Source organism: Myodes glareolus, chromosome 27, assembly GCF_982192425.1.
Source record: "Myodes glareolus chromosome 27, mMyoGla1.1, whole genome shotgun sequence".
Taxonomy (NCBI): Eukaryota; Metazoa; Chordata; class Mammalia; order Rodentia; family Cricetidae; genus Myodes; species Myodes glareolus.
The window spans coordinates 22,838,244-22,851,270 of NC_142052.1; the positions used below are offsets into that span (position 1 = coordinate 22,838,244).

Sequence of the window (13,027 nt, forward strand, 5' to 3'; positions counted from 1 at the left end):
TGGGAATCTTATGCTGGTCCTCTGGAAGAACAAGAAGTGCTCTTAATCACTGAGGCATATAGCCAGATCATGTGATAGTTTTGTTTGTAGTTTTCAAAGATTTGTTTGTCTTTATTTTTATGTGTGTGTGTATTTTTCCTGCATATCCGTGTACAACCCTGGTGCCTGTGGAGGCCGGAAAAGAATTCCCTGAAACTGGAGCTATAGACAGTTGTGAGCCACCAAGTGGGTGCTGGGAACCAAACCCAGGTCCTCTGTATGAGCAGCCAGTGCTCTTCACTGAGCCATCTCTCCCACCTCTTTCTCCTTTTTGACAAAACTACTTACTGATTTCCACAGTAGCTGCAATTTATAGTCTCACTAGCAGTGAGTAAAGGTTCCTCTTTCCCCAAATGCCTGCCGGCATTGGTTGTCAACTGTTTTCTTTATGAAAGTCATTCTGAGCTAGTAAGGTGGCATTATAAATCATTTTGAATTCACCTTTCCCTGATGGCTTAGGATGTTGAACCCTTCACAGATATCATTGGCCATTTCTATTTCTTCCTTTGAGGACTGTCTGTTCACATCATTACCTCATGTATGAATTGGATTTGGTTTAATTTTGGCTATTTTTACATAATAGATCCCATCAGATACAGAGTTGGCAATGATTTATCAAACCTCTAAGCTGTCTCTTCAGTTGTGAGCTTGCTTCCATTGTTAGGCAGGATTTTAATTTGCTATAATCTCATGTGTCAATCCTTGGGTTGTGTTCTCTGCTGTCACAGTCCATTCAGAAGTTCCTGCCTCTGCGTAGGATGATTGTTGACACAGGACATAGTTGATGTGTCTTCCCTGCAGTTTCAGCATGCCCTGTCTTCACATGAAGTCTTTGATCTATTTTCAACGTTTCATGTAGTGTGAGACTCGAGACCTGATTTCATTTTCCTAGAGGTACATGCCCAGTTTTCTCAGCACCATCTGTTAAAGAGGCTCTTTCCTAATGTATGTTTTTGACATCTATGTTCAATGAAAAAATGAAGTAGCTGCTAGGGCTGGAAAGATGACTCCATGATTAAGAGCACTTGCCACTCTTGCAGAGGACACAGGTTCAGTTACCATCACCCATGGCAGCTCACATCCCCTTGTAGCTGTAATTCCAAGGTATCTGATGTCCTCTTCTAGACTCTATCGGCACCTGGTATGCACATAGTATACATACATACATAAATACAAAAGACTCTTATACATAAAATAGAATCTTAAAAAAATTAGTACTTCTTTAAAGACAAACAAGGACGGGGGAGTTGCTCATCGGTTAACAGTACTTGTTGCTCTCAAAAAGAGCCTAGGTTTGATTCCTAACATCCACAAGGCAGCTTACAACCATCTGTTGACACCAGTCTCAAAGAATCTGACTCCCTCTTACCTCCTTGGGCACCATGCATACCCATGCTCGCAAAGCGCTCACATACACAATAAATAAATATGCATAAAAGCAAATATAAAAGTTTTATTATGTTAAATGTTAATTTTGATGTCTGTCAAGATCAACACCATGAAGACAGAGAGCAGGAGAAATGTGAGGATGTTGAAGGAAGAGGTGCAAAAGCTGGACGACCTTTACCAACAAAAAGTTAAGGTAGGATCTCATCTGACTCAAGTCTGAAAGCTTAGCTGCATGTGGCGGTATACAAAAGCTGAGAGGAGGCCTCAAAACTCAGTCAAAAGAGCCAGGTGTGGTGTCATCATACCTATAGTCTCAACATTTAGAAGGCCCCAGTGGGGGATTGGCACAGATTTGAGACCCACCTGGGCATAAGTAATTGTCCATTAAGAATCATTGCAAATGCTGGAGAGGTGGCTCAAAGGTTGAGTCCTCTAGCAGCTTTACCAGTGGTCCTGAGTTCCATTGTGGTCCCAGCATCCACATAATGGCTCACAACCATCTATAATGAGATCTCATGCCTTCTTCTGTGATGCAGGCAGAACACTATGTACATAATAAATAAATAAGTCTTGAAAAGAAATCATTGCAAACTTACTTTCCCCACTAAAGTTCAGTCTATTCATAAGATCTCCAGAAGGTAGATAAGGTGTAAGACTGACTGCCAGTGTTCTATCCAACCCTGAATTTTCCCAGACAGGTATTGAAACCTCATTCATGGGCCATCATACAATTAAGTTGTGGAACTGTGCCATTATTAGTTATACCAGCAAAATATCACAAATAGAAATGCTTATATTGCTCTATATTATATACAGGATGTTTTTTGAGAAATGTAGAATTTTTGGAAATTGTTAATCAAAATCTGATCTGCACATGACGTGTGAAATACATACCTATTATTTTTACTTTTATCATATTCCTTTCATGAAAGGTTAAGTTTATTCTTGAAAGCACTCAAGTGAAAGACTTTGTAAGTCCATACTTCAGCATCACAAACCTAGGAATCTGAGAATAATTGGAACTAATTTTGCTAAACATAGTTAATATGTGTGTGAAATTTTAATCAAAGTACCAGGTTTCCTTATATTAGACTTGAAACATTGTTAAATAGAGTGCTACACAGAATCCTCCTGAAAGGGGCACAATTGTGTTTATCATATGGAGTCTCCACTGGAACAGTTAAAGAAGGCAGTCAACAACTTGGAAATATAAATGATGCAACGTTCTGGGTTTTTTTAATTCTTAGCCTACTTTACTTAAATCTGCCTTTAGCAAATGGAATATGAATGACAAAAAATGATTCTTGTCCTATAGGAGGCTGAGGAACAAGAAGAGAAGTGTGCCAGGGAGCTGGAATCCCTGGAGAAACACAAGCACCTACTGGAGAGTGCTGTGAACGAGGGCCTCAGCGAAGCCATGGATGAGCTAGAGGCTGTCCAGCGGGAGTAAGTTCACCTAGCCAAGATCTGATTCTTTATACTTTGTAAAGCTGCTTTCTTTTTTATCTTTAATTCCTATTATGAAACTATTTGGGGTGCAAAGAATGATATTTTAAGGATTTAAGCCAAAAAAATTAAGATACCTTATGACACTATTAGAGTAATTGCCCAGCTAGATTATTAAATAGCTTTTAATGCCTGGAGATGAATCCATTTTTTGTTTGTTTGTTTGGTTGGTTAGTTGGTTGGATTGGGTTTTTTGTTATTTTTGTTCTTGTTTTTAGTTTTTGGCTTTTTTGTTTTTATGATTTTTTTTGTTCTATTTGGGTTTTGGTTTTTTGAGACAGGGTTTCTTTGTGTAGCTTGGAGACTGCCCTGGTCTGTAGACCAGGCTGGCCCTGACTCACAGAGATGCTTGCCTCTGCCTCCCAAGTTCTGGTATTAAAGATGTGAGCCACCACCAAGCAGCCATTGTTTTGTTTTTGAGATAGAGTATTTTTTTATATATAGCCCCTGCTATTCTAGAACACATTATGTAGTTCAGATTGCTTGACTTTTGCTGGGACTAAAGGTATGCTCCACCACACCCGGCTGTAGACATCTTAAATAATTCAGAAATGCATAAGTAATGCAATAAATATGGAACTCTTCAACTGAAGAAGACCTACAATGCCAGCCAGGCACTGTAGCCTAGCACTTGGGTGAAGAGGTGGAAGGTTCGGAGGGTCACAGCATCAGGGTAGCTGACCACATCGAGTGAACAGAAGCAGCTGGTAGAGATCTGAGCTGTGTGCTTACATAATGGCATTTGGATGGATTCTACCAGGCATGGTTTTCTTGGGAGTGGGGGTGGACAGGGTTTCTCTGTAGCTTTGAAGCCTGTCCTGGAACTCCACTCTATAGGCCAGCCTCAAACTCACAGATGTGTGCCCATCTCTGCCTGCTGAGAGCTGGGATTAAAGGTGTGTGCCACCACTTATGGCCAGGCATGGTTTTCTATATTCACCAAATATTTCTCAGGGAAAATAATAACATAAATAAATGCAAATTTTGCATTTTGCTCAGGTTACTACACTGTACAAATTTATTCATTTATTTTCTAGATATTAAACAATTGGTTTTTTATTTTAATTCTGTAGATACCAACTGGTTCTACTAAGCACAGCTGAAGAAAGGAGAAAAGTGAGATGTGACTTACAGCATCTTTTAGAGATGGTTGCTACACATGTAGCGTCTTTGGAAGTAAGTATGAAGTTCTCGCTGAATTCTAACTGCTTTATTTCTATAGGAACTGAATAACAAATTTTTTTCTATATTTATTTGAAAAAAACTATCCTTTAACATTTTACATACCAATTCCAGTTCCCACTGCCTCTTCTCCTCACACCCCATCCCCCATTCACTCCTCAGAGAATGTAAGGCTTCCCATGGGAAGTCAACAAAGTCTAGCACATTGCTTTGAGGCAGTACCACTGCTCTCCCCTCTACCTAGGCTAAACAAAGTATCCCTACAAAGAGAATGGGTTCCAAAAAGCCAGTCCAAGCAGTAGAGATGAATTTTGCTCTCACTGCCAGTTGCCCCACAGTCTGCCCCAGTCATACAACTGCCACCCACATTCAGTGGGCCTAGCTCCCCATGCTGAAAGACTGGTGTCTCTTATCTTAGGACCAGGGCATATTTATTTGTCTGGCTCTGATTCTAGGGACAGTTTGTGTTTCTTTGACACTAGTTTCAGAGGTAGAGCACGTGTCTTTAGTCTTGGGTTCAGGTATAAAGATGTTTCTTTCCCTGGTCCAGGTCTCCAATCCAAGATGGTGTGTTTCCCTCACTGGCTCTGGGTTCAGAGTCAGGGTGCTCAGTGATTGGTTGTTTTCCTTTTCCAGTTTTCCCTTTTACCCTACATTCCCCTTTTTATTTGTAAATAAATAACAGAAGGATTAGAAAGGGGATGATTTTTTTTCATAAGACTACTTCCTGCTGAATTGGGGCACTGAAGTTCTTGGGACAATCTTGATCTTCATCCCCAGGATATAACTGGATGCACAGGCCTCTGGTTCTGTAGCTATAGGCTGGTAATCCTGCAATAGTAACTTGTTCAAAGTCTGGTTAGAAATCCTTTGGATGTGTTGTTGAAGAAATTTAGACAAGAGGTTTATGAGACAGGGTGTAATTAGTAGAACAAAGAGGAAAGAGGTTAAGGAGGGTAGCATCCAGTTCCATATCTGACTATTAGTGATCCACTGGCTAGGTTTTGAAGATCCATTTGGATCTGTTGGGTCTCATCCTTCACTACACCAGATTGATTGATTTAGAAATAACATTCTTCTCCAAGAAAGAGACAAAGACCAACTCTCTCTGCTGTGATGAGTAAATCCACTCTTCCCTGATTTTATAGTACTAAAAAGGCTAGTGAGTTCATTTGTCCATGAAGACTAAAGATAGTCTGGGCTACCTGTAAGAAATTTGGATGGATTCGGAGGAAAGCGATGGTAAACGGCTAGGGAAGCAGTCAGTCCTGCTGTTCCGGTGGCTGCAGCTGCAGTTATGCCCAGGGCTGCTATAAAGGGTATCACTTGGATTGCTCTTGGCCATGCCATGCCATGCAGCTTTGAACTTGGCAATAAGAATTGACAAGGGTTCTTCACCAGGCACCACCTCTAATTCAGGGAAGGGGAACACTATGGCACAAGTCCCAGACCACCTAGCTGGTAAGTAGGGTATCACAGAGAATAGAGGCATTATGAATGTTTGGACATAGGGGTTGGGTGGTAGTACAAAGGTAATGGTATTATTGTAGGTTTCAGAATCCTACATGCCCACAAAGTGTGTTCCTGAGGAATTAAAGCAGTTTGTAATGCCAAAGAAAGGAATATGAGAAGATAAGGGGTGAAAGTGGGTGACATTTGGCTTGGAGGAATTAACAAGTCATAACATGAGAGAATCTAATAGGACAACAGGTGAGGCCACAAAGGGTGGGTGAGAGCTTGACCCTGGAGGGACACACAACCAGCATTCTCCAAAGAGGTCACACTGAGTGTTATTCAGCAGCTGATACGCAGTAGTCAGGGTTTGAAACGAGATGGTGTGACAGGGAGCAGGGGTCCAATAAAGGTGATTATTAAGGATGTAAGAACCTTTGAGGAGTTTTGGACCACTTCTTCTACTGTGTCTATACCTAGGAGTTGAGAGAGTGGGATGTGTACTCTCTGTATTTTGAGCGTTCCTGATGGGTGGCTGCATTAAATACTATCATAGAGATTCCCAAGGACTCTCATTTCCCATCTGGGGTGTCATGGATTCTTAATCAAGATGTAAAAGTTTCCCCATTTTTCATAACTAGCAGAGTGTTTTCCTAAATGTGTATCATGTCTTTTACAGGACCAATAAGGACAGCCTCCATAGGTTTCTGGCCAGCGTTGACGTAATCTTTAGTCTGATCATAAAGGAAGCAAGCACAGGGGACATGTGTTCTATCAATTGACTTTGGTGTTATAGGGATGGATATCACTTTTTGATAGCCTGCTGGTGCGCAGTCTTCAGACCCTACCACCTGAGTGATCTAGCTTAACTGCTGACTATGTTTGCTGAACCTCAAATCTCCACACGTCGAGATAGGGAGTGTATGAGAAGATAGAATGAGAAGAGTTGGGGCATACCCCAATAGGGTTAGGCATGAGTCTTGACAGATGTGGATGTGTGAGGCCTCGTTTTTCTAAGACCGGAGGGAGGCTGTTCAGTTTTGGTATCTTCTGAAGCTTTAGAGGGCAAAGTCTTGCTGGGGGTCAAAAGATTGTTTTGAGCTGATGGTGTAAAAGGTTTGAGAAGGGAAAGATTAATCCAGTGAGGGAACTCCTTAAACTTAGCAGCAGTTGGAGTAGTAAGGATTACCCTGAAGAGGCCTGTCCATTTTGGAGCAAGAGGATGGGAATTTTGTCCTGGAGGAGAAAGGAGAACTAAATCCCCAGTGTTAATTGGAGAGGGGAGGGGATCTGGGACGGGTTGAGGCAAATGATGATTGGTGAAATTCCAAAAAAGAATACGAAGATAGTGAAGCAAAGGGGTAAGGGGTGATTGGGAAGGGGGGATGGCTTGGATGTAAGACCAGGAGGCATAATCGGCCCTCCACACATGAGTTCAAAAGGGAAGGTATAGAGGGGTTTCTTTGGAAGAATTCTTAATTGCAGGAGAGCTAATGGTAGGAGTTTTATGGAGCTCTTGAGGGAGTTTGATAAGAATGTTTTTGAGGGAATGATTGGTTTGTTCAACTTTTCCTGAAGATTGGGGATGGTAGGGGATGTGAAAACATCATGGGCTATTAAGGACCTTGGCTTGGAGACTTGTGAAGTAAATTCAGGGTCGTTATATGATTGAAGGGATGTGGGTACTCCAAAATGGGGAATGATTCCCTGAAAAGGAGACTAGAAACTGTCTGTGATCCTTTATTATGGTAGGGAAGGCTTCTACCCATCCTGAGAGTGTGTCTACTGGAACTAGAAGGTATCTGAAAGGTCTAACTGTGGGTATGTATGTGAAATCGAGCTGCCAGTCTGACCCAGGGAGGAATCCCTTGCCTGATGAGTGAGGAAAGGGAGAATCAGATGCCCAGAGGTGTTATTAGAGGTTTGGCAAATTTTACATGAAGCTGTGATAGTCTTTAGAAAGGACAGATCCTCAGAGGTGAGCTGTAAATGAGGTCTGATAGTGAGGCAAAGCCTGGCTATTGGCATGAAAGATCTGGTGTAAACAGGGCAAGATCTGTTGAGTACCTGGGGATGATAATGAGGAGATTGGTTGTAAGAGGTGAGAATCTTATAGTGTGTGAGAAGGATCTAGATTTCCCAGAGCTGCAGCTCCAGCTGCCTCATCAGCTCAGTTAGTTTCCATGGAAATAATGGAATGGTTTGATGTGATCAACAGTGGGCAATTCCTATGACTTTGAAAGATGGGAGGCCTCTAATAGGGCCATAATTTGGTCTGAATTAATTATGAACCTCCTTTTGTTGTTTAAAGTCCTGTTCTCTCCTGATAACTGCATGTGACAAGAAAATATAAAAAGCATACTTGGAGTCTGTATTTAGATTTAGGGATTGTCCCTTTGTAAATTAACAGGCTCAGGTTAAAGCAATTAATTCAGCCTGCTGATCTGTGTTGTGGTCTGGAAAAGCCCATGCTTCAACCACTCTGGTTGAAACAACAACATATCCTGTTTTATGTCCTTTTTCTTATAGGAGGGAACTGCCATCAGTATACCACGGATAGCCTGAGTAGTGCTCCTTTCTCTATATGTATGGGATAAGGTCGTAACTCTTCTAGGGTCTCACTGTACGATTGTAATAGGGAGTATTTCAAGATTGGTTGGAGGAGAAGATTTGAAATGTTACAAGGTGGACATGATTAAAAAGTTAGTATTGTATCTTGTACCAAGGCTACCCAAAGGGAGAGAACTCTGGATGAAAGCCTTTTGAAGTCCCTCGTATGTTGAAAAATGTGACAGTTGGTGAAGAGAAAGAGCAGTAATGGGTGACCCAAAGGTTAAATTCTTTGGTTCGCGTGTAAGCAATTCAGGTGCAGCCAGAGCTCACAGCCACGTAACCAGCCTTGCACAGTCTAGTCTAGTTTTTTTGACAAGTATGCATCAGGTACAAAGGAAGGACCCAGGTGATGGCCCAAGACCCCTTTTCAGTAACAGAGAGAGAAAGGACGAGTTAAATCTGGAAGGTTTAGGGCTGGAGCCTGGAGAAAGGCAGGTTGAAGCTTACAAAATGACTTGGCAATGGGCTAAAAGAGGTTCATGTGAGGGGCCAAGAGCTGCTTTATATAGGGGATGGGCAAGAAGAGAGAAAGAAGGAATCCAGGAGTGAAGGAAGCCTGCCATACCTAGGAAAGATAGGATTTCATCCTTTGTGTTAGGGACTGTGAGTGACTAGATTGTTTTCTATCTAGGGTAATGGCCTTATGAGTTGGAGTGATGGCTAATCCCAGATGAGTAACCAGAGGAGTAGATAACTGGACCTTAGAGAGACTGGACAGAAAGTTCAATAGGGCCAAGGCATCTGCCTGGCTAATGTGCAGGGCTGGAATACAAAGGAGAAGATATCTGCGTACTGTTTGAGTTTAGATTTAGGGAGTGATAGAGAGTGAGTCAGAGGCTGGATCTCAGCCAAATAAATGTGGGCTCTCCTGAAATCCCTGGGGCAGGATGGTTCAAGTGAGCTGGGTAGAGACATGGGTGTCTGGGTCAGTCTAAGTAAAGGCAATGATATTTTGTGACTGGGGGTCTAGAGGAATAGAAAAGAAGGCATCTTTGAGGTCAAGGACAGAGAAATGGGAGGTTTTTGAAGGGATAGTGGAGAGGAGAGTATAAGGATTGGGTAGCACAGGATGAAGGGGAACTCCTGCTGATTTAAAAGTCAGAGGTCTTGAACCAAGTGGTAGGCTCCACTGAATTTTTGACTTAAAAGATCACAGTTAAGAAGATTAAGTACCCTGAGGCTTTGAAGAGAGAGTGAATATTGGGCCCCCGTGATATATTGATTGGACTTTGTAGTGGGATGATATCAGGGGTGATGTTTGACTCTAGAGGGATTCTGGGTGTCCCATACCTGGGGGTCTACTTGTTTGGTTTGAGTTACTCTGAGATATTTTATGCTATTTGTGGCTATTGTGAAGGGTGTTGATTCTCTGATTTCTCCCCCTGCCCTTTTATCATCTGTGTACAGGAGGGCTACTGATTTTTTGAGTTAATCTTGTATCGTGCTACATTGCTGAAAGTTTTTATGAGTTGTAGAAGTTCCTTGGTAGAATTCTTGGGATCACTTATGTAAACTATCATATCATCAGCAAACAGTGAGAGTTTGACTTCTTCTTTTCCATTTTGTATCTTCTTGATCACCTTTTGGAGTCTTATTCCTCTAGCTATGTCCTCAGGAACTATATTGAATAGATGTGGAGAGAGTGGACAACCTTGTCTTGTTCCTGATTTCAGTGGAATCACTGAGAGTTTCTCTGCATTTAGTTTGATGTTGGCTGTTGGCTTGTTGTATATTTCCTTAATTATGTTTAGGTATGTTCCTTGTATCCCTGCTCTCTCCAAGACATTTATCATGATAGCATGTTGTATTTTGTCAAAAGCTTTTTTGGCATCTAATGAGTTGATCATGCGGTTTTTATTTTCAGCTAGTTTATATGGTGGATTACATTGACAGATTTTCGAATGTGGAATCATCCCTGCATCTGTAGAATGATGCCGATTTGATCATGGTGGATGATGGTTCTGATGTGTTCTTGGATTTGATTTGCCAGTCATTTATTTATTATTTCTGCATCAATATTCATGAGTGAGATTGGTCTGTAATTCTCTTTCTTAGTAATGTCTTTCTGTGGTTTGGGTATCAGGTTATTTGTAACCTCATAAAAGAGTTTGGCAATGTTCCTACTGTTTCTATTGTGTGGAATAATTTGAGGAGTATTGGTAGTAGTTCTTCTGTGAAAGTCTTGTGGAATTCTGAGTGGAAACCATCTGGTCCTAGGCTATTTTAGTAGGGAGACTTTTGATGACAGTTTCTATTTCTTTAGCAGTTATGGGTCTTTTTAATTTGCTTATCTGGTCTTGACTTAATTTTGGTAAGTGATATTTATCCAGAAAATTGTCCATTTCATTTAAGTTTTCCAATATTGTGGAGTACAAGTTTTTGAAATATGGCCTGATGATTCTCTGTATTTCCTCCGTGTCTGTTGTTATGTCCCCCTTTTCATTTCTGATTTTGTTAATTTGTATATTCTCTCTCTGCCTTTTGTTTAGTTTGGATAAAAGATTGTCTATTTTGTTGATTTTTCTCGAAGAACCAGCTCTTTGTCTCATTGATTCTTTGTATTGTTTTGTTTCTACTTTATGATTTCAGCTCTAACTTTCATTATTTCCTGCGGTCTAGTTCTCTTAAGTAAATTTCCTTCTCTTTGTTATAAAGTTTCAAATGTTCTGTTAATTTACTAGCGTCAGATTTTCCCCGCTTCTTTAGGTGGGTGTTTAGTGCTATGAACTTGCCTCTTAACACTGCTTTCATTGTGTCCCATAAATTTGGGTATGTTGTGTGGTCATTTTCATTGGATTTTAGGAAGTCTTTCATTTCTCTCTTTATTTCTTCCTTGACCCATTTATGATTCAGGTGAGCATTGTTTAATTTCCATGTGTTTGTGGGTTTTCTGAAATTAGTGTTGCTATTGACTTCTAGTTTTATGCCAGGGTGATTTGATAAGGTACATTGGGTTATTCCATTTTTTTGTATTTGTGGAGGTTTGTTTTGTTACTGAGTATGTGGTCAATTATTGAGGAGGTTCCATGAGGTGCTGAGAAGAAGGTATAATCTTTAATCTTTGGATGGAATGTTCTGTAGATGCCTTTTACATCATTTGAGTCATAACATCTGTTGGTTCTCTTAGTTCTCTGTTCATTTTTCTCTGGTCAATTTTCAGATTGACCTTTCCAGTGGTGAGAGGGGAGTGTTGAAGACTTGCACTATTAGTGTGTGGGGTTTAATGTATTATTTAAGCTTTAGAAGTGTTTCTTTGACATATGAGGGTGCCCTTGTATTTGGGGCATAGATGTTCAGTATTGAGATTTCCTCTTGATGGATTTTTCCTGTGATTAATATGAAATTATCTTCTTTGTCTATTTTGTTTGATTTTAGCTTGAAGCCTATTTTGTTAGATATTAGATAGTTACACCCGCTTGTTTCTTAGGTTCATTTGATTGGTATATTTTTTTCCCAACCCTTTACTCTGAGATGATGTCTGTCTTTGAGATTGAGATGTGTTTCTTGTATACAGGAGAAGGATTGATTCTTTTTTCTTTTCCAATCTGTTAACATGTGCCTTTTTATAGGTGAGTGGAATCCATTTACATTAAGGGATTTTAATAACCAGTGATTGCTAACTCTTGTTAATTTAGATTTCATCGTTGGTGATGTTAACTTGTGTGATTTTGTTATTTGGAATATTCCTATTATTCTTAGATTTGATCTTTTCATGATGTCTAGATTTCCTGGATATTTTGTGTTAAGAATTTGTTGGATTTAATATTTTATTTTTTCCTATTGTATCTTCAATGCCTGAGATTTTCTTCTCCATTTCTAGCATTTTGTTGGTTATGCTAACAGCTGTAGATTCAGTTCGTTTACCTAGATTTTCTATTTTCAGAATTCCCATGGTTTGTATTTTCTTTATTGTCTCTATTTCATTTTTCAAGTCTTGCACTGTTTGCTTCACCTGTTTATTTTTTCTTGGTTTTTTTTATTTCTTTAAGAGATTTATTAATTTCTTCTAATTTTTTGTTTGTCTTTTATTCTATTTCTTTAAGAAAATTTTTCATTTCCTCTTTAAGGTTCTCTATCATCTTCATAATGTTTTTTTTTTCTGCTGCTTCTGAGATAGGATGACCAGGTCTTCCTGTTGTATGACCACTGGGTTCTGGTGTTACCATGTTGCTTTTTAGATTGTTGAATGAATTCTTGCATTGGAGCCTCCCCAATTGGTGCCAGCAGTGTCTTTGCATCCACAGTGTCCAATCCTGTGTCTGTGTCTCAGGGATCCTCTCTCAGACCAACTGTTGCAGTTACTGTCAGTGTCTTAGGGAGCCACTCTTGGTCTGCTCTGTGCAGTTGCTGTCTGTCTCTTAGAGAGCCGCTATGGTCTCCGGATATGGTTGTGTACAGGGGTAGAGTGGAACTTGTAGGTTACAGGGTATGATCGATGCAGGGGATGTTGGAGCATCCTACCTGCAGATGGCTTTCCTGTTGGCTGGCTAGTGAAGCTGAGGCAGGTAGAGAGCTTTGTGTGTTTTCCCCATGCCACGACCTGTCCAACTGGGGAGCTGGTCACTCACGACTTCGTCCACTCTGTGCAGTTGCAGTCTGTGCATCAGAGTTCATCTGTGGTCATGGTGACAAATTTTAGTTTGATGGAAGTTAGTGATTTATTAAAATAATCTCATCTACTGGTGGGGCAAGGTTACAGGAGACCACTTTTATATTTTAGAAAGTATTGTTTTGTTCATGTGCATAACCTACAAATACATTCACCACACTCAGCAGGGAGGGGCTTTGCAGAAGTAAGTTAGGCAAAATGTTCATGCCTTTAATCCCAGCATTTTGGAAACTGAGG

At 40.5% G+C, this 13,027-nt stretch overlaps 1 protein-coding gene across 1 annotated transcript in view; it reads left to right on the top strand.

Annotated features, from left to right (window-relative positions):
- The window catches only part of LOC148117610 (kinetochore protein NDC80 homolog), a 58,276-nt gene that overhangs the window by 43,059 nt on the left and 2,190 nt on the right, over positions 1–13,027 (top strand). Inside the window, 3 exon segments of the mRNA XM_087902252.1 lie at positions 1,529–1,621; positions 2,744–2,874; positions 4,008–4,110. Of these exon segments, the coding sequence (XP_087758378.1) occupies positions 1,529–1,621; positions 2,744–2,874; positions 4,008–4,110 (327 nt within the window).